The sequence below is a fragment of the Girardinichthys multiradiatus genome, chromosome 4 (genome assembly GCF_021462225.1).
Source record: "Girardinichthys multiradiatus isolate DD_20200921_A chromosome 4, DD_fGirMul_XY1, whole genome shotgun sequence".
In the NCBI taxonomy this organism is placed as follows: Eukaryota; Metazoa; Chordata; class Actinopteri; order Cyprinodontiformes; family Goodeidae; genus Girardinichthys; species Girardinichthys multiradiatus.
In genome coordinates, this window is record NC_061797.1 from 27,762,318 (window position 1) to 27,789,519 (window position 27,202).

Genomic DNA, 27,202 nt, shown 5'->3' on the forward strand with positions numbered 1-27,202 from the left:
TTAATTAAGCGGTTAATTGATTATCAATGCTGACAAACAACTTTAATTTTGTTTGGTCCCTGTAGATTTAAAGGATTGGGGGTGGAGGAGGTAATAAGCAAAATTTAACTGGTTGCCAAAGTGACAATACCAAAGGTGTTTTAGGGTTAAGTGCAAATCCTTAATACAGAAGGAAAAGGCAAAACAACAAATACAGTAACAACAATAAAAAAACAAAACATTACAAATATTTTTTGACTGAAACATTTTCAGTTAACTTCCCCCCGTTTAATGCTAAACTGGGAAATCTTTATTGATATGGGCAAAGGTATTAAATATATACACAGTATAAACACAGTAAAAGTAGAAGCAGGGAAAAATTATTTATAAATGATTTACAATCTGAACCCATTTTACCAATGTTGTGGCATATTCAGCAACTAATTAATTGATTTTATTTATATAGCATGAATCCCCCCTAAAAATAATTGTTAAAGCAATTTACAGAATCAAATAAGCGCAACTTACTTGTAATTTTAATTAAAATGTTTCTTAATTGTAGGGTTATTTGTGATGCTTATTAAAAAGTAGTGTTTTTAGTCATTTTCTCAATTTTCTGGCCGGGTTATTCTTCTAATGACCTGTGGGTGGTAGTAACGCGTCTTTTTTGCTCACTGCAGAGGCAGAAGAAAACTGAGAAATATGGCTGCTTCCCTGTCTGTAAACAAACGCGTTGGACCAACGAAAGCGGTTTAGTCATTTTTTAGGACGCCATTAGTTCTCTCTTTCCACAGTACGTCCTAGTCTTGTACTATAAAATAATCTTGTTCATTTAAGAGATTTTGGATTATTACACTCAAGAGAAGCCGTAGCTTTTTGTATTTTGCCGCTTTTACTGTGACAAGCTAACATTAGCTGCTCAAACTGAGGTGAGTTAAATCGATTTATCAGTTATTTAACCAGAGTTATTATTAATACTTTACTTTAAATCTTCATTTATGGGTCTAAATGTATACATTTGATATGACACCGAGAATTTACATCACTTCTTTCAAATTTGGCCTTGGTTTAATCATTACTTATAAAAACAGACTGAATTGAAAGTTAGGCAGTTGACTTCACTTTAAAATGCTATGGTAAGCGATAATAGGTAAATTATAGTAAAATAGTCAAGCAGGCTGAATTACGATCTTAATTTAGAGAATAAATAAGTTTACATTATTTGAGTTCAGAAAGCTGACAAGTGGTACGTTTCTAAGAAAAACTGAAACTAACGTAACTTCTTAAATCTCATATCTTCTGTCACTAAAAGTTTCAAGTTGAAACACTGATGCTAGAATTTAATTTGAAAATGCTGAAATTTGACAGACTCACATTGAAAGGCTGAAATGTTTTGTGTTATTGGCATAGACACAGAAGCCCAACACAGTTGTCGACAACTAATTTAGAAGTGTTAATCCATCCCAAAACAGAGACTGGATATTACTGAATTAAACTTGATAAACGTGCTTCACGATAATCCACTAATATTATAACTAACCAACCAAAACTAGTGTGCAAATCTGTGTGAGCCTTTTGGATTTTGTGTCATTTTGTGGTGTCTAGATTTCAGTCTCTTAGCTGGTTCTGAGTGATATAAATGAATTAAAAATTACAGGCTCATATCTGCAATTCAAAACATAGATGCGACCTCTGAACTCTTACAGAAGCAAAGCGATAGCCAGCTTTTAAATTCTCACTTTCTGTAAGTTTTGTTTTACATTTTTATGAAAGTACAGTGATTTCAGGAATTTTACCATGATTAACTCATACCTGCCAATGTCTAATTAAAATACATATTAACTACATTTGTGTTTCAAAATACATTTGCAACAAAACATTATGTCCTCTTTTGTTTTCCTGAGCAACACTTCAAAAGAACTGGAGATTTTCCCCTGATCTGCATGTTTATCTTTTCTCATAGATTATGGATGACGATGATGTGTCAATGCATAGGCTGGAAGGGACTGAGCCAGGTGCTCAAATTGGAGGTCTGATAGTAAAGAAGAAGAGTGCTGCTTCAGAGCCTCATGTTTTTCGGGCACCTACACCACGCACCTCTCTGCTGGGCTTGGACCTGTTGGCTGCACAGAAAAGGAAAGAGCGTGAGCTTCAAGAACAAGAGGAGTCTAATGGCGATGAAAGAAACAGAAAGAAGTCAAAGGTTTCCTCCTACAAAGACTGGGAGGAAAATAAAAGTGACTCTGGATCTGATGAGGAGGATAATGATAAGAGTAGTGCCACTAAGAAGGAGAGGTATGTTCTAGCAGAACATTTGAGTAATGTCTGTTTAGTTTTAAGTCTTGGAAATATAGCAGAGTAACTGCTACTGAAAATGAAAGAGCTTGTTTTTCAAGTATCAACAAGCTCTTAGTTTTTATTTTAGCCTAAATCAGCAAATGCAAATCTGCAACCTAAAAAATGTGTACAAGCATCTCATTGTTTTTTTATATACTGATTTTGTTCTTGCCTTCAGGAAGTACCGTGTCACAGGCTCTGAGACTCCCTCCAACCCCGGAGGCGTCAGCGAAGAGTTCAGATGCCGACATGAGCAGCGGGAGAAAGACAGGCGTGAGCATGGAGTCTACGCCTCCTCCAAGGAGGACAAGAACAGAGACAGAGAAAGGAGCAGAGATAAAGGAAGGGAGCGACGGAGTGAGAGAGGTGATTTCTAAGATTGCTTAGGTTGTTAATGAGAACAGCCAATTGATTATAGTCTGGTATGGAACATCAGGAAAATGTCCAAACAGCAGTGTGTGCTCTTTAATTTCTTGATCAACTTAATCCAAATGTTTCATCCCTTGTATGTGTTTACCTTGACTGTCAGATGATGGAGACAGCAGACACAGTCGGGGCAACAGCAGCAGCCGGTCGGAGCGTTTGGAACGTAGTGAGAGGACTGAGCGTTCGCAGCGAGATGGCGGGTCCGAACGCATCAGCAGAGGGAGTAAGAGAGATGAACCTTCGACACCACAGCATCGCCCACGAGGTTGGTTTGTTTCCTTTGTTTTCATGTGAAAGAATCTTTTTAAATGTCCCTGTTTAATTGTTTAAATCCATCTATTTTTTCTTTACATAGATGCCTTTACACCTTCCCGATCTAACTGGGATGAAGACGATAGCGGTTATGCCAGTTCCAGGCATTCCCAGTGGGAGTCTCCATCTCCTGCCCCCTCTCACAGAGAGTCAGATCGCTCTGAAAGAAGCCATCGCGTTGGGCGAGACAGTGAGAAGAGGGACAGGTAACTATCATTCATTTTTTGAGTATTTTTAACCACCTAACCCTAAGCATTTACTATTATTATTGTAATCCTATTTAACAGTAGCCAGTTGTTTTTCAATAGATCTCAATTTGTAGCCCTGTTTTCATTTTGAGATTTCAGAAGAAAATGGTCATTCTGCCCCTTTCGTATAGGATTGACATGAAATGTGCTACTGCTGAAAAACTTTGTTCCATTTATCTTCTGCGATTTTTCAGATCAATCAGAGGTCGTTACACTGACGACACGCCTCTGCCCACCCCGTCCTACAAGTACAATGAGTGGGCCAATGATAGAAAGCATTTAGGCTCCACACCTCGATTGTCACAAGGAAAAGGTATTACTCTGAAAATTCAAGTTGTTTTATATTTTCACACAATATTTAGATGCAGTATTTTATACAATATTTTCTTGTATGTGTTACCTTCAGGCAGAAAAAATGAGGGAGGAATAACGTTTGATAATGAAGATGAGAAAGAACAGTGGGAGGAGGACCAAAAGGTGAGATTTAACAGTTATGCGTAGTTTATACATTACAGAATATGTTCATTGTTGCTTAATGATGGAGTTTAATCCCTTATTGTGCCTTTAAATTAAAGCAAGCTGACAGAGACTGGTACATGATGGACGAAGGCTATGATGAGTTCCACAACCCTTTCACTTCCACCTCTGAGGAATATGTGAAGAAGAGAGAGCAGATCCTTCAGAATCAGACTCAGAAAAGAATATCAGCACAGAAACGACAGATCAACGAGGTACAACCACACTTTCTGTTTTCATAGGCGTAGAATGTCTTGGTGTAGTTAACAGGGTTCCCACATAGTCTTGAACAGTATGGACATTTATTTGAGCATTTTCCAAGTCTGGATTAACATGGAAAAAAGAAAATTTAGGATGAAAATTTTTTTTCAGATTTTATTTCAGTAGAATTTTGGGAAAAAGCCTTTTTAACTTGATTTATATTAAGATGGCTTCCTTCCCTATTTTTTGTTATTTGCCACACTAAAAATTAAAATGCTTTTCAAATATTTATCCCAAAATAAATTTAAAAGTGTCCTGGTGCCAAGTGCACAAGGAGGGGTGTCCCTAGGCAGGAGGTCGATGATCGACTTTGTTGTCGTATCATCGGACCTTCAGCCGCATGTTTTGGACACTCGGGTGAAGAGAGGGACTGAACTGTCCACTGATCATCACCTGGTGGTGAGTTGGATCCGCTGGAGGAGGAGAAAGCCAGACAGACTTGGCAGGCCCAAGCGCATAGTGAGGGTCAACTCCCACCTCCAGGAGAGCTTCGACCAGATCCCGGGGGATGTTGGAGACATAGAGTCCGAGTGGACCATGTTCTCTGCATCTATTGTCGATGCTGCTGCCCGTAGCTGCGGCCGTAAGGTCTGCGGTGCCTGTCACGGCGGTAATCCCAGAACCCGGTGGTGGACACCGGCAGTAAGGGATGCTGTTAAGCTGAAGAAGGAGTCCTATCGGCTGTGGTTGGCTTGTGGGACTCTTGAGGCGGCTGACGGGTACCGTGAGGCCAAGCGTGCTGTGGCCCGGGCTGTGGCAGAGGCAAAAACTCGGGCCTGGGAAGAGTTCGGTGAGGCCATGGAGAAGGACTACCGGTTGGCCTCGAAGCGATTCTGGCAAACCGTCCGGCGCCTCAGGAGGGGGAAGCAGTGCTTTGCCAACACTGTTTATAGTGGGGGTGGGAGACTGCTGACCTCGACTGAGGACATTATCGGGCGGTGGAAGGAGTACTTCGAGGATCTCCTCAATCCTGCCATCACGCATTCCGTGGTGGAAACAGAGGCTGGGGACTCAGGGTTGGACTCTTTCATCACCCAGGCTGAAGTCACCGAGGTGGTTAAAAAGCTCCGCGGTGGCAAGGCTTCGGGGGTGGATGAGATCCGCCCTGAGTACCTCAAGTGTCTGGATGTTGTAGGGCTGTCATGGTTGACACGCCTCTTCAACATTGCGTGGCGGTCGGGGACAGTGCCTCTGGACTGGCAGACTGGGGTGGTGGTCCCCCTTTATAAGAAGGCTGACCGGAGGGTGTGTTCCAACTACAGGGGGATCACACTACTCAGCCTCCCTGGTAAGGCCTACGCCAGGGTATTGGAGAGGAGAGTCCGACCGATAGTTGAACCTCGGCTTCAGGAGGAGCAGTGTGGTTTTCGTCCTGGCCGTGGAACACTAGACCAGCTCTATACCCTCTACAGGGTGCTCGAGGGTTCATGGGAGTTTGCCCAACCGGTTCACATGTGTTTTGTGGACCTGGAGAAAGCATTCGACTGTGTCCCTCGTGATGCCCTGTGGGGGGTGCTCCAGGAGTATGGAATCGGGGGCCCTTTACTAGGGGCCATCCGGTCCCTGTACGAGCGGAGCAGGAGTTTGGTCCGCATTGCCGGCACTAAGTCGGACCTGTTCCCAGTGCATGTTGGACTCCGGCAGGGCTGCCCTTTGTCGACGGTCCTGTTCATAACCTTTATGGACAGGATTTCTAGACGCAGCCAAGGGCCGGAGGGGGTCTGGTTTGGGGACCAGTGGATTTCGTCTCTTCTTTTTGCAGATGATGTGGTCCTGCTGGCCCCCTCTAGCCAAGACCTACAGCATGCGCTGTGGCGGTTCGCAGCCGAGTGTGAAGCGGCTGGGATGAGGATCAGCTCCTCCAAGTCCGAGGCCATGGTTCTCGACCGGAAAAGGGTGGCTTGTCCTCTTCAGGTTGGAGGGGAGTTCCTGCCTCAAGTGGAGGAGTTCAAGTATCTCGGGGTCTTGTTCACGAGTGAGGGAAAAATGGAGCGGGAGATCGACAGACGGATCGGTGCGGCTGCCACAGTAATGGGGGCGCTGTGCCGGTCCGTTGTGGTGAAGAGAGAGCTGAGCCGAAAAGCAAAGCTCTCAATTTACTGGTCGGTCTACGTTCCTACCCTCACCTATGGCCATGAACTTTGGGTCATGACCGAAAGAACGAGATCCCGGATACAAGCGGCAGAAATGAGCTTCCTCCGTAGGGTGGCCGGGCACTCCCTTAGAGATAGGGTGAGGAGCTCAGCCACCTGGGAGGAGCTTGGAGTAGAGCCGCTGCTCCTCCACATTGAGACGAGCCAGTTGAGGTGGCTCGGGCATCTATACCGGATGCCTCCTGGACGCCTTCCTCGGGAGGTGTTCCAGGCACGTCCCACCGGGAGGAGGCCCAGGGGACGGCCCAGGACACGCTGGAGGGACTATGTCTCTCGGCTGGCCTGGGAACGCCTTGGGCTCCCCCTGGAGGAGCTGGAGGAGGTGTCTGGAGAGAGGGACGTCTGGGCGTCTCTGCTGAGTCTGCTGCCCCCATGACCCGGTCCCGGATAAGCGGAAGACAACGAACGAACGAACAAAATTTAAAAGTGAAAAAGAGCTTTTTCTATTTTCTTCTATATAAGGGATCTGTATTTAAAGTACACTGCTCAAAAAAATAAAGGGAATACTTAAACAACACAATATAACTCCAAGTAAATCAAACTTCTGTGAAATCAAACTGTCCACTCAGGAAGCAACACTGATTGACAATCAATTTCACATGATGTTGTACAAATAAAATAGACAACAAGGGGAAATCTTTGGCGATTAGCAAGACACACTCAATAAAGGAGTGGTTCTGCAGGTGAGGACCACAGACCACTTCTCAGTACCAATGCTTTCTGGCTGATGTTTTGGTCACTTTTGAATGTTGGTGGTGCTTTCACACTCGTGGTAGCATGAGACGGACTCTACAACCCACCCAAGTGGCTCAGGTAGTGCAGCTCATCCAGGATGGCACATCAATGCAAGCTGTGGCAAGAAGGTTTGCTGTGTCTGTCAGCATAGTGTCCAGAGCCTGGAGGTGCTACCAGGAGACAGGCCAGTACACCAGGAGACGTGGAGGAGGCCGTAGGAGGGCAACAACCCAGCAGCAGGACCGCTACCTCCGCCTTTGTGCAACGAGGAACAGGAGGAGCTCTGCCAGAGCTCTGCAAAATGACCTCCAGCAGGCCACAAATGTGCATGTGTCTGCACAAACGATTAGAAACCGACTCCATGAGGATGGTATGAGGGCCCGACGTCCACAAATGGTGGTTGTGCTCACAGCCCAACACCGTGCAGGACGCTTGGCATTTGACAGAGAACACCAGGATTGGCAAATTCGCCACTGGCACCCTGTGGTCTTCACAGATGAAAGCAGGTTCATACTGAGCACATGTGAGAGACGTGACAGAGTCTGGAGACACCGTGGAGAGCGATCTGCTGCCTGCAACATCCTTCAGCATGACTGGTTTGGCAGTGGGTCAGTAATGGTGTGGGGTGGCATTTCTTTGGAGGGCCACACGGCCCTCCATGTGCTCGCCAGAGGTAGCCTGACTTCCATTAGGTACCGAGATGAGATCCTCAGACCCCTTGTGAGACCATATGCTGGTGCGGTTGGCCTGGGTTCCTCCTAATGCAGGACAATGCTAGACCTCATGTGGCTGGAGTGTGTCAGCAGTTCCTACAAGATGAAGACATTGAAGCTATGGACTGGCCCGCCCGTTCCCCAGATCTGAATCCGATTGAGCACATCTGGGACATCATGTCTCGCTCCATCCACCAACGTCACGTTGCACCACAGGCTGTCCAGGAGTTGGTGGATGCTTTAGTCCAGTTCTGGGAGGAGATCCCTCAGGAGACCATCCTCCGTCTCATCAGGAGCATGCCCAGGCGTTGTAGGGAGGTCATACAGACACATGGAGGCCACACACAATACTGAGCCTCATTTTGACTTGTTTTAAGGACATTACATCAAAGTTGGATCAGCCTGTAGTGTGTTTTTCCACTTTAATTTTGTGTGTGACTCCAAATCCAGGCCTCCATTGGTTAATAAATTTGATTTCCACTGATGATTTTTGGGTGATTTTGTTGTCAGCACATTCAACTTTGTACAGAACAAAGTATTCAATGAGAATATTTCATTCATTCAGATCTAGGATGTGTTATTTGAGTGTTCCCTTTATTTTTTTTGAGCAGTGTATAATAACCCGTCAGATTTTGCATGTCTACTTATAACAGATTTTGTCTGTGATGTGACAATCTAAGCCAGTGAAGCGGTAAAATAGTTTTTTACTCCACCGTCGAATACAAAACCAGCTTCAATTTTATGTTTCATGAGTTGTAAAGATAATAAACTGCTACTGGGATTATGTTTTTTTACAAATATGTGCAACATTTTATAAAAACAGCTGGAATAATCTAGAAGTTTGAGTCTTGAAAAGGCATTGATTTTTGGCATGTAAACTTTGTCGGAGCCCTTAATTAATTTGTACATTTGTCTCATTAGTGCGTCTCACTGTTTTGTTTTTTTTTAGGTTTCTTTTAACAAACTGCATTTCTTCATTTAGGATAATGAGCGGTGGGAGACCAACCGTATGTTGACCAGTGGTGTGGTGCAAAGGCTGGAGGTGGATGAAGACTTTGAGGAAGACAACGCTGCTAAAGTTCACCTGCTTGTTCACAATCTGGTTCCTCCTTTCCTGGATGGAAGAATAGTCTTCACTAAGCAGGTATCAAACTCTTAGATTAAGTCCATGGCTTTTAATGCCCTAGTGTCTTCTATAAGCTGTTTCATGCTGGCTTTTTCTATGAAAAGTGCATCTCTGAACAAGTTTAAAAAAGTTATCACATGTACAGTACAGTTTATTTTAACACTCCACTGAACTTTGAAAATATCCGCTGATGTGTCATGTGTTTCCAATAAAAAACATGTTTTGCTTCATGTCTGAGCTTTTTTAAATTCTCTGTATGTGTGTTTGATTTTTGTTCTGCAGCCAGAGCCCATCGTCCCTGTGAAAGACCCCACCTCTGACATGGCCATCATCTCTCGAAAGGGAAGTCAGCTTGTCCGTAAACATCGTGAGCAAAAGGAACGCAAGAAGGTAAAGTCAGGAGGATGATACTCTAAGGGGGTTGGCACGCAACATAGATTTTTTTTGTACTGGTAAAATAAAGTCAAAAATTGAAAGTACTATAACACGTTTTCTATTCTAATTGGAGTGAACAGAGTAATACAGGTCGTGTGTCAAACTAGAAGTTTGCTTAAGTGAAAGGTGGATAATCACTAGGTAGAGCTTAAGTGCGCGCCTGGTGATGTTTATTCCTTTTTTATTGGGACAATAAACTTACTGAGGTAGATTCTATCAGGCAGTAGAGCATGAGAATATATGACCTATTGGGTTTCCATACATTCAGCACTGAGTCTGCCGCTCTTACCACATCACTGGAAGCTTGCGATGTTTGCTTGACGCTTTAAAAACAAGTAAGTCTTCAAATCCCTGCATGGAGTCATTACTGGGCATTATTACATTGCTGTTACACCTTTACAAAGTATCTTCTGCTCATTCTTTGTTGTGGGTCTCGGTGCAGTGCAATAACGGTAATGTGTGCGTGCTCTCTTGGATAAGAAATGTAATCATCTGTGGGAGGTCTGTTCATCATTTTACTGCATGCACCCCATTCCATCACTGAGCCAGTAGCTCTGTCTGGACCTTGCATTTTCTTGAAAACAAAATAGTTCTTCTTTGTTGATGGAGTGGATCTTTGTTGCACAGTGAAATTAGCGCTGATAAGACAAGTTTCTCTTTTCCCTTAATAGGCTTTATGATAATCCTTCATTGATGCCTTTACTTACTGGTTAATATTTAGTATTAATACTGGATGATATTTTCACAGTCGCTTTACATATTTGCTAAACATTTTGTTCATTGTTTGATGCTCTGTGTTCTCTGTGTTCTCAGAGTTTTTGTGAAAATGTATTCCTTTTTTTTTTTAGAGGCTACTCTAACATTTTATTACACTTCTAATTATTAACCATTATTTTACAGGCACAGCACAAACACTGGGAATTGGCAGGCACAAAGTTAGGCGATATAATGGGTATCAAGAAGACGGAGGAGGAAGAACCAGGGAACAAAGTGGTGGGGGAGGATGGCAAAGTAGACTACAGGTGAACAGACTCTACATTTTGGTTTTGAAACTCTGGGAAATAAATGTGAAACTTTTTGTGTAAATTGGTTAAAAAATTTATTTTAATTTATTTTTGTACATCACACAGGGCTGATCAGAAATTTGCTGAGCACATGAAGGAGAAGAGTGAAGCCAGCAGTGACTTTGCTAAGAAAAAGAGCATTCTGGAGCAGAGACAGTATTTGCCGATCTTTGCCGTCAGGCAGCAACTGCTCAATATCATAAGGTATTGATACAAGGATATATTCATTGCTCTCTATAAATCATGTTTCATCTACAGTATTTATAGGAAGTGTTTTAAATAAGTTCAGTGTTGTTGTTCTTTGATCATGTTGTAACTCTTTCATTATGTGAACTGCAACCTGCAGGGACAACAGCATCGTCATTGTTGTCGGGGAAACGGGTAGCGGTAAGACCACCCAGCTGACTCAGTATCTGCATGAAGATGGTTACACTCGCTATGGAATGGTGGGTTGTACACAGCCCCGAAGAGTGGCAGCCATGAGTGTGGCCAAGAGAGTCAGCGAGGAGATTGGCACCAACCTCGGAGAGGAGGTGAGACAGAACTGGACATTATCACCCTGATGTTTCTCTCATGCTGCTTCGCACAGGATGCAGAGTGGGTTGGGGTTATTGTGGGAGCAGGAGGCTGGTTTCTGGGAAACTAAAAGAGTTCTAGTAACCAATTTTTCTAGCTGGAGACCTGAAGGCAGGGTGTATTTCTTTTCCTGATGAGGAAGAAACAATGAGCAGCTGAAAGGGTACGGGCTCAGGATGTCGATTGAGTTTGGAGATTTTAGGCTTCTTCAGGAACTGCACTTAAAATAACAGCTTCTATATCACTTTAAGACGGATACACAGCCTTCTCAAATAACTATTTCTTCATAATGAGTAAAATTATCTATTAAATGGTATTTAGCTTTTCAAATGTAGTCATTAATCCTGGAAGCTATTTTATTATTTATTTTTAGTTGCCATGTCTCATCCTAATATGTTTAATGTTACAGTTGGTGACAGAACTTCAAATTCCTCATGTGCACTAAGTGACGGTGTTTAAAAATGTTGAGATATTCTATTGGAAAACAAAACCGCAGCAGTTTATAAGTATTTACATTTACGTTTGTCTAATAAATTTGAATAATATATTTCTTTAAGTAGTTATTGTAATGCTTAGTCTTAGGTAATGCATCTTATCAAAGAACATATTTGTATGCTGTATAATACTGCCATCTAGTGGGGGACAAAGAAAAGACAACTTTTAACCTAAGAGTAGGCTAAAGATAGTTGTAAGAAAAAACAGGGGATGATGGGAAACATGGTAATAGTATAATGTTCTTTGTAGTATGTATATACAGTGCAAACATAATTTTTTTTGCACTTTACTTACTACCATCCAATTTGTTGAAATGCCATACTATTATTTCTTTACTTGAATGTTCTTTCCTCATAGGTTGGATACGCAATCCGTTTTGAGGACTGCACCTCAGAGAAAACGATGATAAAGTACATGACTGATGGAATTCTGCTTAGGGAGTCTCTGCGTGAGTCAGACCTGGACCACTACAGTGCCGTAATAATGGACGAGGCTCACGAACGCTCCCTCAATACGGATGTGCTGTTTGGGCTGCTGCGGGAGGTTAGTACTGCTAACGGCATCTATTGAAAGCAATATAGGACACATTTGAAAGCTTAAATTTGTTTTCAGGATGTCTTCTGAAATTTCCAACTCTAACTCCGGTCATGTTTGCTGTTTCATGTCAGGTTGTATCTCGACGAACTGACTTGAAGCTCATAGTGACCTCCGCCACTATGGACTCGGACAAATTTGCAGCATTTTTTGGCAATGTGCCTATTTTCCATATTCCTGGAAGAACCTTTCCAGTCGACATATTGTTCAGCAAGGTATGTTAAAATCATATATTTTCACAATATAGAGTTTAACTGAAATGTATCACATTGGTGAATGATTGATAAGCTTCCTCTTTTCTTTTAGAAAAAGAAAAAAAAAATTGAAATCTGAATATATAGTGTATGAGTTAGAATAATGTTTAAGCTACTCTTTACATCATTTGTGTTTTTGTTATTATTTGTTTTGACGTATGTGGTACTGTGTAGACTCCACAGGAGGACTACGTGGAGGCCGCAGTGAAGCAGGCACTCCAGATCCACCTCAGTGGGATGGTGGGAGACATTTTGATCTTTATGCCTGGACAGGAAGATATTGAGGTAAATTACATGACAGCTATAATGTGTCAGATAGATTTTATTACCTATTCCTAACACGTTTAGTATCAAAAGACTGTTTTTTTAATGTTATTTTCTGGTTTAGTAAGATAATTAGTATTTTGTTGTAGTTGCCTCTGCATTATCTCACATGTTTTTTGTTGTCCCTGCAGGTAACATCGGATCAGATCGTGGAGCGGTTGGAGGACTTAGAAAACGCTCCTCCTCTGGCTGTGTTGCCCATTTACTCACAGCTTCCATCTGATCTCCAAGCTAAGATTTTCCAGAAGGTTTGTATCAGTCACCACAGCTAAATGTTTTTTGTTTTTTTTGTTTTTTGCATTTCAGCACTTTCTTTTTCCTCCTACTTGTCTTTGTATTCATTTTGTTTAAACTTGGGTAAGGCTCCAGATGGTGTTAGAAAATGCATTGTTGCCACAAACATCGCAGAGACGTCCCTCACCGTGGATGGGATCATGTTCGTTGTGGATTCAGGGTATTGCAAGCTTAAGGTACTTTTAGCCTAGATGTCAGTTTTTGCTTATGTTGTGTACAATATTAATAGAGACACTATTCAACATGATTCTCACACTTGCCTCATTTTGAAACCCTTTTAAATCTGTCAGGTTTTCAACCCTCGAATTGGCATGGATGCTCTCCAGGTTTATCCCATCAGTCAGGCTAATGCCAACCAGCGTTCCGGCCGTGCAGGGCGTACAGGACCAGGCCAGTGTTACAGGTGATGCTCAAGCCTTTACCAGCTCATATAAAAGGCAGAGGCAGCTAATGTAGGAAGTGAGCTGAAATTGCTGCGTACCTTTTAGCTCAATTCAATTTTTAAGTTTTTTTTTTTTTTTTGTATTTACAATTACTTTGTAAATCATCTAAGGAAGATTGTTTCATTTATGCTGTTTGCTTTCTAAAATATGTGAATCAAACATAACTATTTGGTGCTTTTGGGATTGCTAGACGTAGATGGGGAAAACAAAGTTGTCAGGAGATTGATTTTCTGAGGATTTTTATTCAGTTAAACTAGAAATGTTTTGACTTTTGCCTAAAGAAAAGACATTAAGTGACATTTAGATTTAGGTGCTATGCATCCCTAATGAGTTGTGATGATTATGAAAGCCCATGTTTTAGAATAAATCTCATCCACTTTGACCCTTCAGCAACCTAACAAAAAATCAGTTTCTAGCTTTTCACTTTTTCTACAGCACAGTGAGTCAGGCTGGTTTGCTCAACTCACACAGAGGATTTCCCACTCATTTACTGTCTGCGGGACCATTCACTCGCATACAGGCCAGAAATGCTCATACCTTATGAAAACATTCTGTGAATAGAATAGAGTCTCAATGGGGAAATCCAGTGTTTCAGCAGTAAAGTGACAGGCAAACGCAGATACTAAAAAAATGCTCTGGTGTAGTAAGATAATGGAAAAACTGTACAAAGGGTGATGTTGTACAGTGCAGACCAAACGTTTGGACACACCTTCTCATTCAAAGAGTTTTCTTTATTTTCATGACTATGAATATTGTAGCTTCACACTGAAGGCATCAAAACTATGAATTAACACATGTGGAATTATATACTGAACAAAAAAGTGTGAAACAACTGAAAATATGTCTTATATTCTAGGTTCTTCAAAGTAGCACCTTTTGCTTTGATTACTGCTCCGCACACTCTTGGCATTCTGTTGATGAGCTTCAAGAGGTAATCACCTGAAATGGTTTTCACTTCACAGGTGTGCTCTGTCAGGATTAATAAGTGGGATGTCAAGCCTTATAAATGGGGTTGGGACCATCAGTTGTGTTGTGCAGGAGGTGGATACAGTACACAGCTGATAGTCCTACTGAATAGACTGTTAGAATTTGTATTATGGCAGGAAAAAAGCAGCTAAGTAAAGAAAAACGAGTGGCCATCATTACTTTAAGAAATAAAGGTCAGTCAGTCCGAACAATTAGGAAAACTTTGATAGTGTCCCCAAGTGCAGTCGCAAAAACTATCAAGCGCTACAAAGAAACTGGCTCACCTCTGCTGCGGACGATAAGTTAATCCGAGTCACCAGCCTCAGAAATCGCAGGTTAACAGCAGCTCAGATTAGAGAACAGGTCAATGCCACACAGAGTTCTAGCAGCAGACACATCTCTAGAACAACTGTTAAGAGGAGACTGTGTGAATCAGGCCTTCATGGTAAAATAGCTGCTAGGAAACCAATGCTGAGGACAGGCAACAAGCAGAAGAGACTTGTTTGGACTAAAGAACACAAGGAATGGACATTAGACCAGTAGAAATCTGTGCTTTGGTCTGATGAGTCCAAGTTTGAGATCTTTGGTTCCAACCACTGTGTCTTTGTGCGGCGCAGAAGAAGTGAACGGATGGACTCTACATGCCTGGTTCCCACCGTGAAGCATGGAGGAGGAGGTGTGATGGTGCTTTGCTGGTGACACTGTTGGGAATTTATTCAAAATTGAAGGCATACTGAACCAGCATGGCTACCACAGCATCTTACAGCGGCATGCTATTCCATCCGGTTTGCGTTTAGTTGGACCATCATTATTTTTCAACAGGACAATGACCCCAAACACACCTCCAGGCTGTGTAAGGGCTATTTGACCAAGAAGGAGAGGGATGGGGTGCTGCGCCAGATGACCTGGCCTCCACAGTCACTGGACCTGAACCCAATGGAGATGGTTTGGGGTGAGCTGGACCACAGAGTGAAGGCAAATGGGCCAACAAGTGCTAAGCATCTCTGGGAACTCCTTCAAGACTGTTGGAAAACCATTTCAGGTGACTACCTCTTGAAGCTCATCAACAGAATGCCAAGAGTGTGTGGAGCAGTAATCAAAGCAAAAGGTGCTACTTTGAAGAACCTAGAATATAAGACATATTTTCAGTTGTTTCACACTTTTTTGTTCAGTATATAATTCCACATGTGTTAATTCATAGTTTTGATGCCTTCAGTGTGAAGCTACAATATTCATAGTCATGAAAATAAAGAAAACTCTTTGAATGAGAAGGTGTGTCCAAACCTTTGGTCTGCACTGTACATTTGTGGAAAAACAGACTATTTACAAAAATATGCAAACCTGTGCAGACAATAGCCGGCATGTGAAGATCTTATTGTGTTTGGAGCAGGGAGGGTTATACTGCATGGTGTATCTGCAGCTGTTAGAAGAAGAAGCTTATTTATACTTTGAATGTCTCCACAATAAAATGTAGCTTTATGAATTTGAATTTGCTTAATTTCAGATCTGTTGCTCAGTTTTAATAACCTTGAGGTTTACACAAAATTTTGCATTCTACTTACTGTGGTAATTTGGTTTTACTGTAAAATCATTATTTGTGGCTCATATTTCACACACACTGGGTGTTTCTGAATCACGTCTCTCTCTCTGTGGCTTTCTTTCTTCTCCACCAAGGCTTTACACTCAGAGTGCTTACAAGAATGAGATGCTGACCACCACCATACCAGAGATCCAGAGAACCAACCTTGCCAATGTGGTCCTGCTGCTGAAGTCTCTTGGTGTTCAGGACTTGCTCCTCTTCCACTTCATGGATCCACCACCTGAGGACAACATGCTCAACTCCATGTACCAGCTCTGGATCCTGGGAGCTCTGGACAACACAGGTGGGTCAGGCTGGCTTCGCTTGGAAAAGGATTCAAGGATTTTTATTCTCATACCAGCTCACATTTACATGTTATGGTACGAAATTCAGACTCAGGTTCCGGGTAAGAAGCCTAATACTTAAGTAAAACGAAAGCTAAGTATAAATCTAACAGTAAGCAGCAATCAGTAAAAATATATGCAGCAAAGAACAAAAAAAAGAAATATACACAGTTAAATAGTGAAGCTGAAAATAACTTCGCAAAGTACTAAATACACACGTAAAGCATGAGGTAGTACTTAGTATTGCCCCTATAAGTGAGTGAAATACTGCACCTTTGGTGGGTGAAGTGTTTAGTACAGGTCACACAGCGGTAGAAGATTCTCAGGACTGAGCTCCCAAGTCCAGCATTCCTCAGTCTCCTGAGGAAGTAGAGATGCCGGTGAGCCTTCCTGACCAGATGGGAAGTGTTGACACTCTAGGTGTTGGATATGTGCACACCCAGGTACCTGAAGCTGGGGACCACTTCCACAGCTGCTCCTTCGATGTGCAGGGGAGGGAGAGGGCACTTGTCCCTTCTGAAATCCATCACCATCTCGTTTGTCTTCTTCACATTTATGCAGAGGTTGTTTCCTCTGCACCACTGCACCAGGTGTTCCACCTCCTCTATGTATTTGGACCCATCATTATTTGTGATTCGTCCCACTGCTGCTGTCGTCTGCAAAACTTAACTATATGACAGCTGGGATGTCTCGCCAAACAGTCATACGTCAGTGAACCGAGTGAACAGGAGGGGGCTGAAAACGCAACCCTGGAGTGAGCCAGTGGTGAGGGTGATGGAGGAGGAAACAGTGTTGTGGATCCTGGGAGTCATTGGTTTTAAAATGACCCTGAATTTTCTTGGCGTATGTGGCTTTGGCCCCGCGATGCCTGCAGTCAGTCCCTTTCTCACCTCTCTGAGTGCTGATGGCTCCCCTGTCTTGAACGCAGCATCCCTAGCTTTCGGCAGAGCCCTCACCTCAGCGTTCAGCCAGGGTTTATGGTCCGGATAGCAGGTTACTGTCCTGGTGGTGGTGACATTATCAGCACACTTGGAGATGAAGCTCAGGACGGAGGAGGTGTATTCCTTCAGGTCCACCTCTTCCTCAATCGTAGCTGCCTCTCTGAAGACTTGCCAGTCTGTGCACTGAAAAAAGTCCTGGAGCACAGAGGCTGCATCCCTGGGCCACGCAGTGACTGTCTTCTTTGTTGGCCTGATCCGTCTCACCAGGGGGGCGGTATGCTGGCACCAGCAGGATGGAGATGTGGTCGGAGAGGCCAAGATGGGGGCGAAGCACACCACATTGTTTTAAATTGCTTCTTTCAGTTTTGGTTTTTAAGATGGATTCTCCACTGGCTCAGATCTGAGTGTCAGTAACGGCTTTAAAATGTTCAAGGAAAAGAAAATGTGTGAAAATAATTTAAACGTTTAAAAGTTTTTGCATTTTCAAGCAAGCTTTATTCTAACGTAAACTAATATGTGTTGTTTGAGTAACAGAATAACTTAAACACGCAAATAAAGCTTCATACTAAGTGCTGTAATAAAGTGAAAATATTTGGAATATCTGAAGGCAACAGAAATATGACTGAAAGTTTGACTTGTTAGAAATGTTTTGACTCTTTGGATTTATTGAATGTGACTGTAGATAAAATATAATAACTAAACATTATTAAAAAGTTCATTTATTTCAGTACCTCAGTTCACTAAAGGAAATATATTATGTAGATTAATTATGCACAGACTGATGTTTTCAAGCCTTTATATCTGTTAATTATAATGATTTTCTGTTTACAGCTACTGAAAACATAACATTTAAGATTAGAATATTTTATCAGACCAATACAAAAAAGATTTTTAACACTGGGTTTAATGAAAAGTATGTTTAATACCTTCTTAAAGGTTATTTCAAAAGGTACTTTTAATCTGACAAACAAGCCTCATCAGGACCCATAATCTAATTTACTGAATAGTTATTGGCCAACACGAGAATAAACCTCTATAAATAAGCCAATTTTGGCACTGTAATGTTAAATATGTTGCTTTGAAACTGTGTTTTTTACTCAACATTTAGTATTTAACTAAAAATTATTTTAAAGAATGTAGAGACGCTATTAGGATGAAAGTCTTGTGATTTAATTCTCATTTAGTGGTGGTGCTGACTGAAAGGTGACCACCAACATGATGATTCAGAGAAGCAAGTTGAACATACAAGCTTTTGGGGCCATTTATTTATGTAGTATTTTATTTGGTTTGTAGATGACCTCTAGTGGCTGTCAGTGATACTGCACATATCTTGTTCACTTCATGTTTCAGACCAGGAGACTTCAGCCAACTTTTACATACATCTTTTACATTTTGTGAGATTAAGCAACATTCAGTAAAAAGCCCCAGAAACCTAAATGACCAACAGAGAACTACTTCACCTATTCACGCATTAACAACTACTCTTAACTTGGTTTGCTAATTATCATTCCTTTAATCTCCACATAATGCAAATTTACTAAATTTCATATCGCAGCAGTATGATTATTGTGATTATTTATTTTTATCAATTATGTATTAAAATGTCACCCATGCTTGTAGTTGGTCTTAAATGTACAGTAGGTAGGCTAAACGCTCCTATTGATAATGATATCAAGTTTGAGATTTTTAAGTCTTATTTCCTACTCTGAGTCGTACTTTGAGTTTTTCTTGAGTGATAATGACACAACAAACAGAGATAGGAGACAGGCTTCTTTAAATGATGCTGCACTGATGATGTAGACTCTGCAGACAGGCCTGGAGGAGTTAGTTGTGAGGTTTAGCCAGTGGAGTAATTGCCTAGTTTCTGATCTCGTGTTTTATTTGACTGGTTGGGTCTAAGTTCTATCTCATCCTTAGCCAGATTCCTGGGGATTTAGGGATTTGAGGATAAGAGGGGACTTTTTGATGATTCTCTGTATGGTGTGTTAACAGCAGATTATCTCTGATTAAGGCTTACCTGCCCTAAACTGGCTGCTCTGCTTTTCCTCATCATAAGCTTCTTAGACTCTTTCGTCTAATCATTTGAATCAGAAAATGTAAAAGTTTTTGATCTTGCCAAAAGTATTCTAAGCTGTCAGCAGTTCCTTTTACCCTGTCATTTTGACAGATAAGTCTCACATAATAGTGATGTTTCCTTTATGCCAGCAGGTTTTAGATGGAAAAGAAGCTTTTCAGTCTTCTTAATGTTTGTCTCTCTAGCATTCCTTACATTTCATTTCACACTTGTGACGTATCTGTTTCTTTTGTCCGTTCAGGTGCTCTGACCCCAACAGGGCGTCTGATGGTGGAGTTTCCACTTGACCCCGCCCTCTCAAAGATGCTTATAGTGTCCTGTGACATGGGGTGCAGTGCAGACATCCTCATCATCGTCTCTATGTTGTCTGTGCCAGCCATCTTCTACAGACCTAAGGTTTGTGCCTTGCCAGCATAATGTTGTTATTTGACAGTTTCTATTTGTGTGAACAGAAAGTGAGACTCAAAAAGCAAACGGCGAGAGAAGTGCAAATTTGGACACTGAGGGGCCCTTTCTTCACTTATCGTGTGTTATGACCTAGTAGTCATATATTTGAGAATTAATTTGCAGCACCTTAGATTGTTGTTAAGTGTGAGGCAAATGTGTGTGTGTGACAATTTAGGGGGGGGGCTGGTTTTAACAATGAATACAGTTGCTCTTTACCTTTACTGCACCAGAGCAACCTGTGTGTGCTTTTATACTTTAGCTGTGGGACTATTTTTGTTCCTTGCTTAGAGTAAGATCTATTCAAAACAATATTTGCTTCCGAATTTCTTCTGATTTCGAACGATTTATTTTATAAAGGCCTAAAAGTTTCATCTAAAGTTTAATCGGGGAAAGTAGGTGTAGTTTTTTTGCAGCCAAGCTGTAAAAATACAAGTCCTTTTAGTTAAATGTGGAGATTAGAAATTCACCTAGCGACGGGAGAAATTGGTGCAGTGCAATTCATTGCATTTGTGTTTCAATTTAGTTTCCAAAGTATCATATTTCTGCTTGTGACTAAAGACCGTAGCCCGGCCAGTAACAGAACAGTAAATGCAAATTAAACCGATAAGAAATAAAATAAAAATCAATAAACTCAGTGGGTTACCTTTGGAGCCACGCAAGATGCATCTAGTACAGTTAGGTCCATATAGTATATTTGGACAATTGACTCAAAGGCTGTTTCATGGGCACGTTTGGGCACTTCCTTTGTTATATCTTTATCAATTAAGCAGATAAAAGGCCTGGAGTTGATTTGAGGTGTTGTGCTTGCATTTGGACAACATGCAGTCAATGGAGCTCTCTGTGCAGGTGAAACAAGCCATCTTTAAGCTGCCAAAACAAAGCAAAACAAAAAATATATATATATATATATACAGAAGAATAATCAGAAAATAGTTGTCTCTGTCCAAATATATTTGTGATGTCGCCCAGTCCTAATTATAACACTAAAAACATTTCTATCTACAGGGTCGTGAGGAGGAAAGCGACCAGGTGAGGGAGAAGTTCTCAGTCCCTGAGAGCGACCACCTCACATACCTGAATGTCTACATGCAGTGGAAGAACAACAATTATTCTAGCATTTGGTGCAATGATCACTTCATCCACACCAAGGCCATGCGCAAGGTCAGACTTGTGACTCTAGCTGTCATTTATTTCAATTTGTTGAATTCCCATAGGGCAACATTATTTTGTGATTTGTACAGTTTAATTTGTGAATAGTACTTCCATTTCCAGCACATTTTCTCTGACTTTTTAGTTGTTTTTTTGTTCAGGTGCGTGAAGTGCGCTCCCAGTTGAAGGATATCATGGTTCAGCAGAAGATAAACCTCATTTCCTGTGGCTCAGACTGGGATATCATCAGAAAGTGTATCTGCGCTGCTTACTTCCACCAGGCAGCCAAGCTCAAGGTACTGTCTGCACTCTGGGTTTTCCTCAGTTAATATGTTAGGCCCAGTGGCGACCAGTTGTGGCAGATTTATAGCAGCATAATTACAGAGTGGTAAAATATCCCCCCTGGCCTGACATTAATATAACGCTAAAATCTGAAAGGGAATTTAAAGTCATGACTATATAATAATGGTTTTCAGTTTGACTTACGAGTAGCCAGCCAAACCAAGAAATCATATTAAAGTTGGATATACTTCAGATAATTTTTTTTTTCTGCTGTTGAGAAGCAAATTAGCCCACATGACCTTCTTTGCTTTGACCTTAAAGTGCACACGCAGAAGCAGGCCCATTGAAACCTTAGCACAGACTCCTGTATTGCATTTTATTTGTTATTTATGCATGTATTTGATCACAGGGAATTGGTGAATATGTGAATGTGAGGACAGGCATGCCATGTCACCTCCATCCCACCAGCTCCCTGTTTGGTATGGGCTACACACCTGACTACATCATCTACCATGAGCTCGTAATGACCACAAAGGTAAACACGTGCGAAAGCAACGGAAACACAGTAAAGTAAAAAGCAACAATTATAGATGTTTTTGATGTTGAAGTGTCCGCTTTGTGTTGCAGGAGTACATGCAGTGTGTTACTGCTGTGGACGGAGAGTGGCTCGCTGAGCTTGGACCCATGTTTTACAGCATCAAACATGCAGGAAAAAGCAGACAGGTATGTTTGGAAAAGGTTGGAAAAATATGCTACCAATACCCTAAGTTGTACATATCACGATTTTGGGAGTTTGTTTTTTTGTTTTAGTCAACTCTCCTGATTAACCTTCACATCTATGATTCTGTTGATACCTTTCCAAGGAAAAATAGAGGTCAGGCCATTGCTCACACAGTGTGAAATTACATTCGTACATTTTTTTCTGTCAGTGAAGGTGTGTAAAACTGTTTTATCTACAAAATGATGGCAGAAATTTTATTCTGGACTTCATTAGTAATACCTTTATAAATGGGAAATCTTTATGGCTCCTTTGTTTCTACTAGTTACATATGTTTAATGGTTGAGATCAGTTCAGGAAAAAATTACAAATTGTCTTAAAAACAAAGCTATATGCATGGTACATTTATGTATGTGCCAATAATATATGTCCGTATATGTTTGTAATCTTTAGAGCAATACAAAATCTCTTGTATTGCCATGAAGATGTTTTTGCCGCTCATTAATGGGTTTTGCAATGAAACAAAGTTTTTATTTTTTATTTTTATCTAATTTCCAAAACAACAGCAGTACAATAATATTTGAATGGAAACAATGCATTAATTTTTTTCCTGTATCTGCTCCCACTTCTCCCCGTCTGACATTTACATGTGCAGTGAATTCCAAAGCAGACAGATAATAACACTACATATTTAAGTATGTTTGGTTATCAAAAGTCATTTTATCTTCCAAAACACCATTAATGTTATCCCATATCACATGTTTTTCTGTTATTGGGCGACCCTGCTTTGCATTTTGCCACATATTCAATTCAATTCAAAAATACTTTATTAATCCCAAAGGGAAATTAAATGTTGTTATAGCTCATATTATGAAGGTTTCTTCAAAGAGCCGTTGTAGATGCTGATGGCTGTGGGCAGGAAGGATCTCCTGTAGCGCTCCGTCTTACAGCAGATCTGAAGAAGCCTCTGACTGAAGACACTCTGTTGTTGTAGGACAGTCTCATGAAGAGGATGCTCAGGGTTCTATCATTATATCATTATAATCATTATAATCATTATATTATATCATTATATCATTCATGTAGTAATGAGCAGATCTCTCTTTTGCCATTAAAACAGCTCCAACAAATCAGAGCATTGACTAAATATGGTACACAGAGTTAGCAGTGGATCTTTTTGAATCTATTGGGTCTTGATGCTAAAAAAAATGGTATCTGAGGGTTTTGGAGGCCATTATAACAACCAAACTATATTTGTAAGGTCAACATCTACCATGTTAAGAAGGACCTGTTGCAGTAAAGCACTGCTGTTGCCATACGGGTGCAGAACTGGTCATGATCTGATACATTAATACTTTCTGTGCTCCTCCATCTGTCTGTGTTGCTCCTGTAGGAGAACCGTCGGCGGGCCAAGGAGGAGCTGAGCAACATGGAGCAGGAGATGGTCCTGGCTCAGGAGCAGCTAAGAGCACGTCGAGAAGAGCAGGAGAAGAAGAGCAATGCCAGCAGTGTGAGGTAAGTTATGCTTCTTCATCACATTGTGTTCACCATACAGCTATCATCCAGCAGGCGTTCCTCTTGGCCTCTCATTTGCCATGCACTGTCAAGAATAGAAAGGTTTAATTTACCTACCTCTCTGACTATCCACGCCTCCACCCAGCCATCGCCGTCCTCCTCTCCTCTCTCGACTCCACATTGCTCACTCTTCGTGATGAGCTTGTCTCACCTCTGGTCCCTCCAGACGAGACAAAAAGAAATAATATTGACTCCAGGCTGACCCCCATTACTGCAGCAATTTAAATTGTGCCACAGCTGAACAGAAAAAAGGAGGGGAACATTCGTTTTCAAATTAAACCAAAAAATTAATTTCACACCCATCTGCAAGCTTCACACAGAGAAATGAGGCTATAAAGGCTGATTTAAAAAAAAAAAAAAACTTTTACTGTTAATTAATCAGCTGGTTTATCTGCTCTGAGTTTAGTGCGACAGATGAGTTGAAAATAATCACTTTGGAGTTTTAGGATTAAAAATGAGATTTAAGTGGAGTAAGTTGATAATAATGTTGAAAGCTCTCCTGGGTGTGTGTTGGTTGCTTTGTCTACCTGCAGGTCTCGCTAGCGTGTTCTGTCTGATCTCCATGCTAGTGGGATGCATATTTGATCTGGTTTGCCTTGATCTGGCACCTGCTCATCATCATTCCTCCCACAGTTAGTAATACACCATTGACCAGTGCTATGTATAAACATAGAGCCATTTTGTGTGATACGAGGGAAACTGGGGCCTATGTAGTTTCATACTAGATTTAAAGGGTGATTTCTCTAAATTTGATTCCAATAATAATGGCTAATAATACTTATAGTGTTTGCAGATATAAACCTATTGTATTTATTTTTACTTCTTCATACAATAATAATACACAAAAAGTCTATTTTTATATAAACAAACATGTAGGCCTGATTCTGTGGGACAAGGGGCTTGAAAGGTTTGGATTTGTGGATGTACTTATATTCGGACAAATAAGTTCTTTACATGTTAAGCAACAGCTTTGGTGTTTAGAGTTTGCTTGAAAATTTCAATATTTGTTACTGCTAAGTTCATTTTTTTTTTTACGATATATAAAGAAATGGAATCACGTTATTCCTTTTGATGTTGGGGAAAAAGAAAATCAAAAAAATGGAAGTAAATTGTTTAGAGAAGGTAAATTAGGCATTTTTGGTTTTTTAGAGACATTCTAATCCAATATTAAAACTCATAAAAAGGGAGAATAAGCAGTTTGTCATAATTCACTGGTGCTCAGTGGTGGAGAAACGTTTTGTATTGAGGAATACACAAAACAATCTCCCAAAGAATTCGAGGTAAACAGGAGTGACTAGGTGTGGGAATCCTCTGGCACTTGGCGAATCGATTCGATTACCATTCAGAAAGCCTCAGAAGCGATTACAAATTGACTGATGATGCAACATTGACCCGTGCCTTTCCATACTTGCTGATCTTTTACTTCATCTGTAACTAAAACAAAACCCTTCTCAGCAATTTGTTGTTTCTCCGCTAGACACATATGTCTCTCCTTTATAATAATAGTTGGAATGAACTTGGTAATTAGCTTTGCCTCTTCTGAGTGAGAGGGAATCTGTAGCATTACTAGCTTGATGGGCCTCCAGTTTAAGGTGTTATGTTTCCACCTCCGGGTCGAAACATTTAGATCAGTTCCTCTTGTTTCTTGTGTTTCGAAAGGTTTTCTATTCATTTCACACATCTTGCGTACCGCATGGATCTTGTGGCATGGATACTCACTTCAGAGCCTTCTGCGCTCCTCTCAATTTGGTCATAAATGAACATATGATAAGTTTGGAGTTTTGAGATTTGTTAATGGAGTCAGAATCATCCATGTCAGCAACTTCATGCATCAAACATAGCTTTTATGTGATACCTGCTGTTTAAAGCAGGATGTATAACATTTTTTATAAACAGAGATGCCAATGGAGTTGCACGATGTGTGTTGTATTGGAATCAACATTCCCAAAGGAATGTGCAATATTGCAATCTCAAAGGTTTCCTGGTATGCAATTCTTGGTAGGCTATAACATTTGCTTTACCAAACACCAATAATATACTCTTAGTCTTAAATTTAACTTATTTAAACTTGTGGAAACAGTTTTAAAACAAAGTGCTGGAAGATGAGATACATTTGTTGTTGTAAAGCTAATTCAAAGTATTAATGGTGAAGATCTGAGAGAACTGGTGCCAAGTTATTAAGGGGGTCCCAGAATATCACAAGAATAGCTTTGGTGAAAAAGCCCCCAGTGGCGTAAAGGAGGTTAAGACCTGATGGTGTAATTGCTGTGTGTATGTAGGCAAGAGGGAGAGATGAGGGAAGTGTGGGCAGTGTCATTGTCACGTAATTAAAGATGATAGATTGTGCTGTCAGAGGCATCGGGGTCCATGTCTCGACACTTTTCACAGAGACTTGAAAAGTGACTGGATGGAAGAATGAAGCAGGTGAATAGATATTACCTTATTTCAGCAAATAAAATGTTTCATGCTCTATTTCCCCTCTCTCTTAATTTAGGGCAGTGAAAATCTGCACACCAGGAAGAAAAGAGGAGGCCCCCATGACACCCAGACGCACCCCAGCCCGCTTTGGACTGTAAAACCCACCTTGGTTTCTTAGAAGACATTGTCATCCAAACCTGGAACACATCGGCACAATGAAAACAACAAAAACATTTCACTTATCAGCTCCCACTGGTCTCCTCCGCAGTTCATGTGCAGGCCACTAGAGTGAGAACTTGCATAAGGCTTGTAGAGGTCTCAAACAACGCTGCACTGAACACCTCCCTCCTCCTTCAGCAGCCACTACCAGCCTCATGATACATATAAAGGAACACAAGACCCACTGGTTTTATTTTCGTTGACTTTTTGTACATTCTATATTTACATTTGCCTGCTTGACACAAAGTTATTTTTCATTAGGTGGCAAACTAAAACGTAAAAGTTTTTTTTCTTCCCACTTCTGTTGTCTGAGATCAAATGAAAAAGACCCAAAATAATTCAATGTTGCTCCTTTGTGTCTCCTTAATAGTTCTTGTGGGTTGAACAGTGTTCGTCACAGAAGAGCTTCTCCACAGACTGAAGCATCATTCTGATTATTTGTGGTATAAGAGTGTACCAACTATACAGTTGGATTGCAATGCACACTACTGTCATACTGGCTTTGAAAGTTGACCTTTTTGTCCTGGTATAGCTCCCGTTTCAACAAAGTAGTCCACTCCAGTATTGCTTCTTAACTTCATCATGTGTTTATCAGTGTTACAGTTTCATGGATCCTGTTTAAAAAAAAAAAAACTATTTACTTTGTCATCTGTGCCAAAAAGAAGTAGTTTTTAACAGGATCATTTTTGATGGACTCCCTTCTCTGCTCTCTCAAAACTATTGAGATTAGAGATGCACCAGTCAGGCTTTTTTTTTTTTTTTTCCTGGCTGATGCCAATTTCCAGTTTGTTTTAGCCCTGACCAACTAGACCCTAATCCCCCCCCCCCGCCCGCATGCAGGTTAATTTAAAAAGGAAAAAACATGTCCCCATTTTGCTTATATGTATCTTTAACTGATTTTTAATAATCTAAAATCAAAAATGCATCAAAGTACATGCTGTTTGTTGATGTGTTTATAGATTGAAAATGGTCTAAGTTATTTTGATGCATTTCAAGAATAGGGGAAAATCTGCTTTTTTTTTTTTTAGTATTGAGAAATCTGATGGTGAAGAACAAACTGACCAATTGATTGGTGCATCTCTACTTGGAAGGTCAATCAGCTGCAGATAAACTGTAAACAGTGTCTTTTTTCTTTTTAGCTAACATTCTTTTAACATTTGATGTAAATGGAAAAAAAAATAAACATTACCCATTTTATTTTTAAA

At 40.9% G+C, this 27,202-nt stretch overlaps 1 protein-coding gene across 1 annotated transcript; it reads left to right on the forward strand.

The window, feature by feature from the left end:
• The first annotated feature begins 665 nt into the window (after positions 1-665).
• Positions 666-27,202, forward strand: dhx38 (DEAH (Asp-Glu-Ala-His) box polypeptide 38). The gene is made up of 27 exons (XM_047363768.1): positions 666-908; positions 1,943-2,274; positions 2,495-2,682; positions 2,846-3,007; positions 3,098-3,260; positions 3,497-3,615; positions 3,709-3,779; positions 3,878-4,033; positions 8,663-8,824; positions 9,089-9,196; positions 10,142-10,263; positions 10,372-10,509; positions 10,652-10,838; positions 11,734-11,919; positions 12,045-12,185; positions 12,399-12,509; positions 12,680-12,796; positions 12,911-13,018; positions 13,133-13,245; positions 15,926-16,134; positions 19,431-19,585; positions 20,642-20,797; positions 20,947-21,081; positions 21,477-21,602; positions 21,695-21,790; positions 23,179-23,300; positions 25,855-27,202. The coding sequence occupies exons 2-27, from the start codon at positions 1,946-1,948 to the stop codon at positions 25,934-25,936; spliced, it is 3,762 nt and encodes a 1,253-aa protein (XP_047219724.1). The 5' UTR covers positions 666-908; positions 1,943-1,945; the 3' UTR covers positions 25,937-27,202.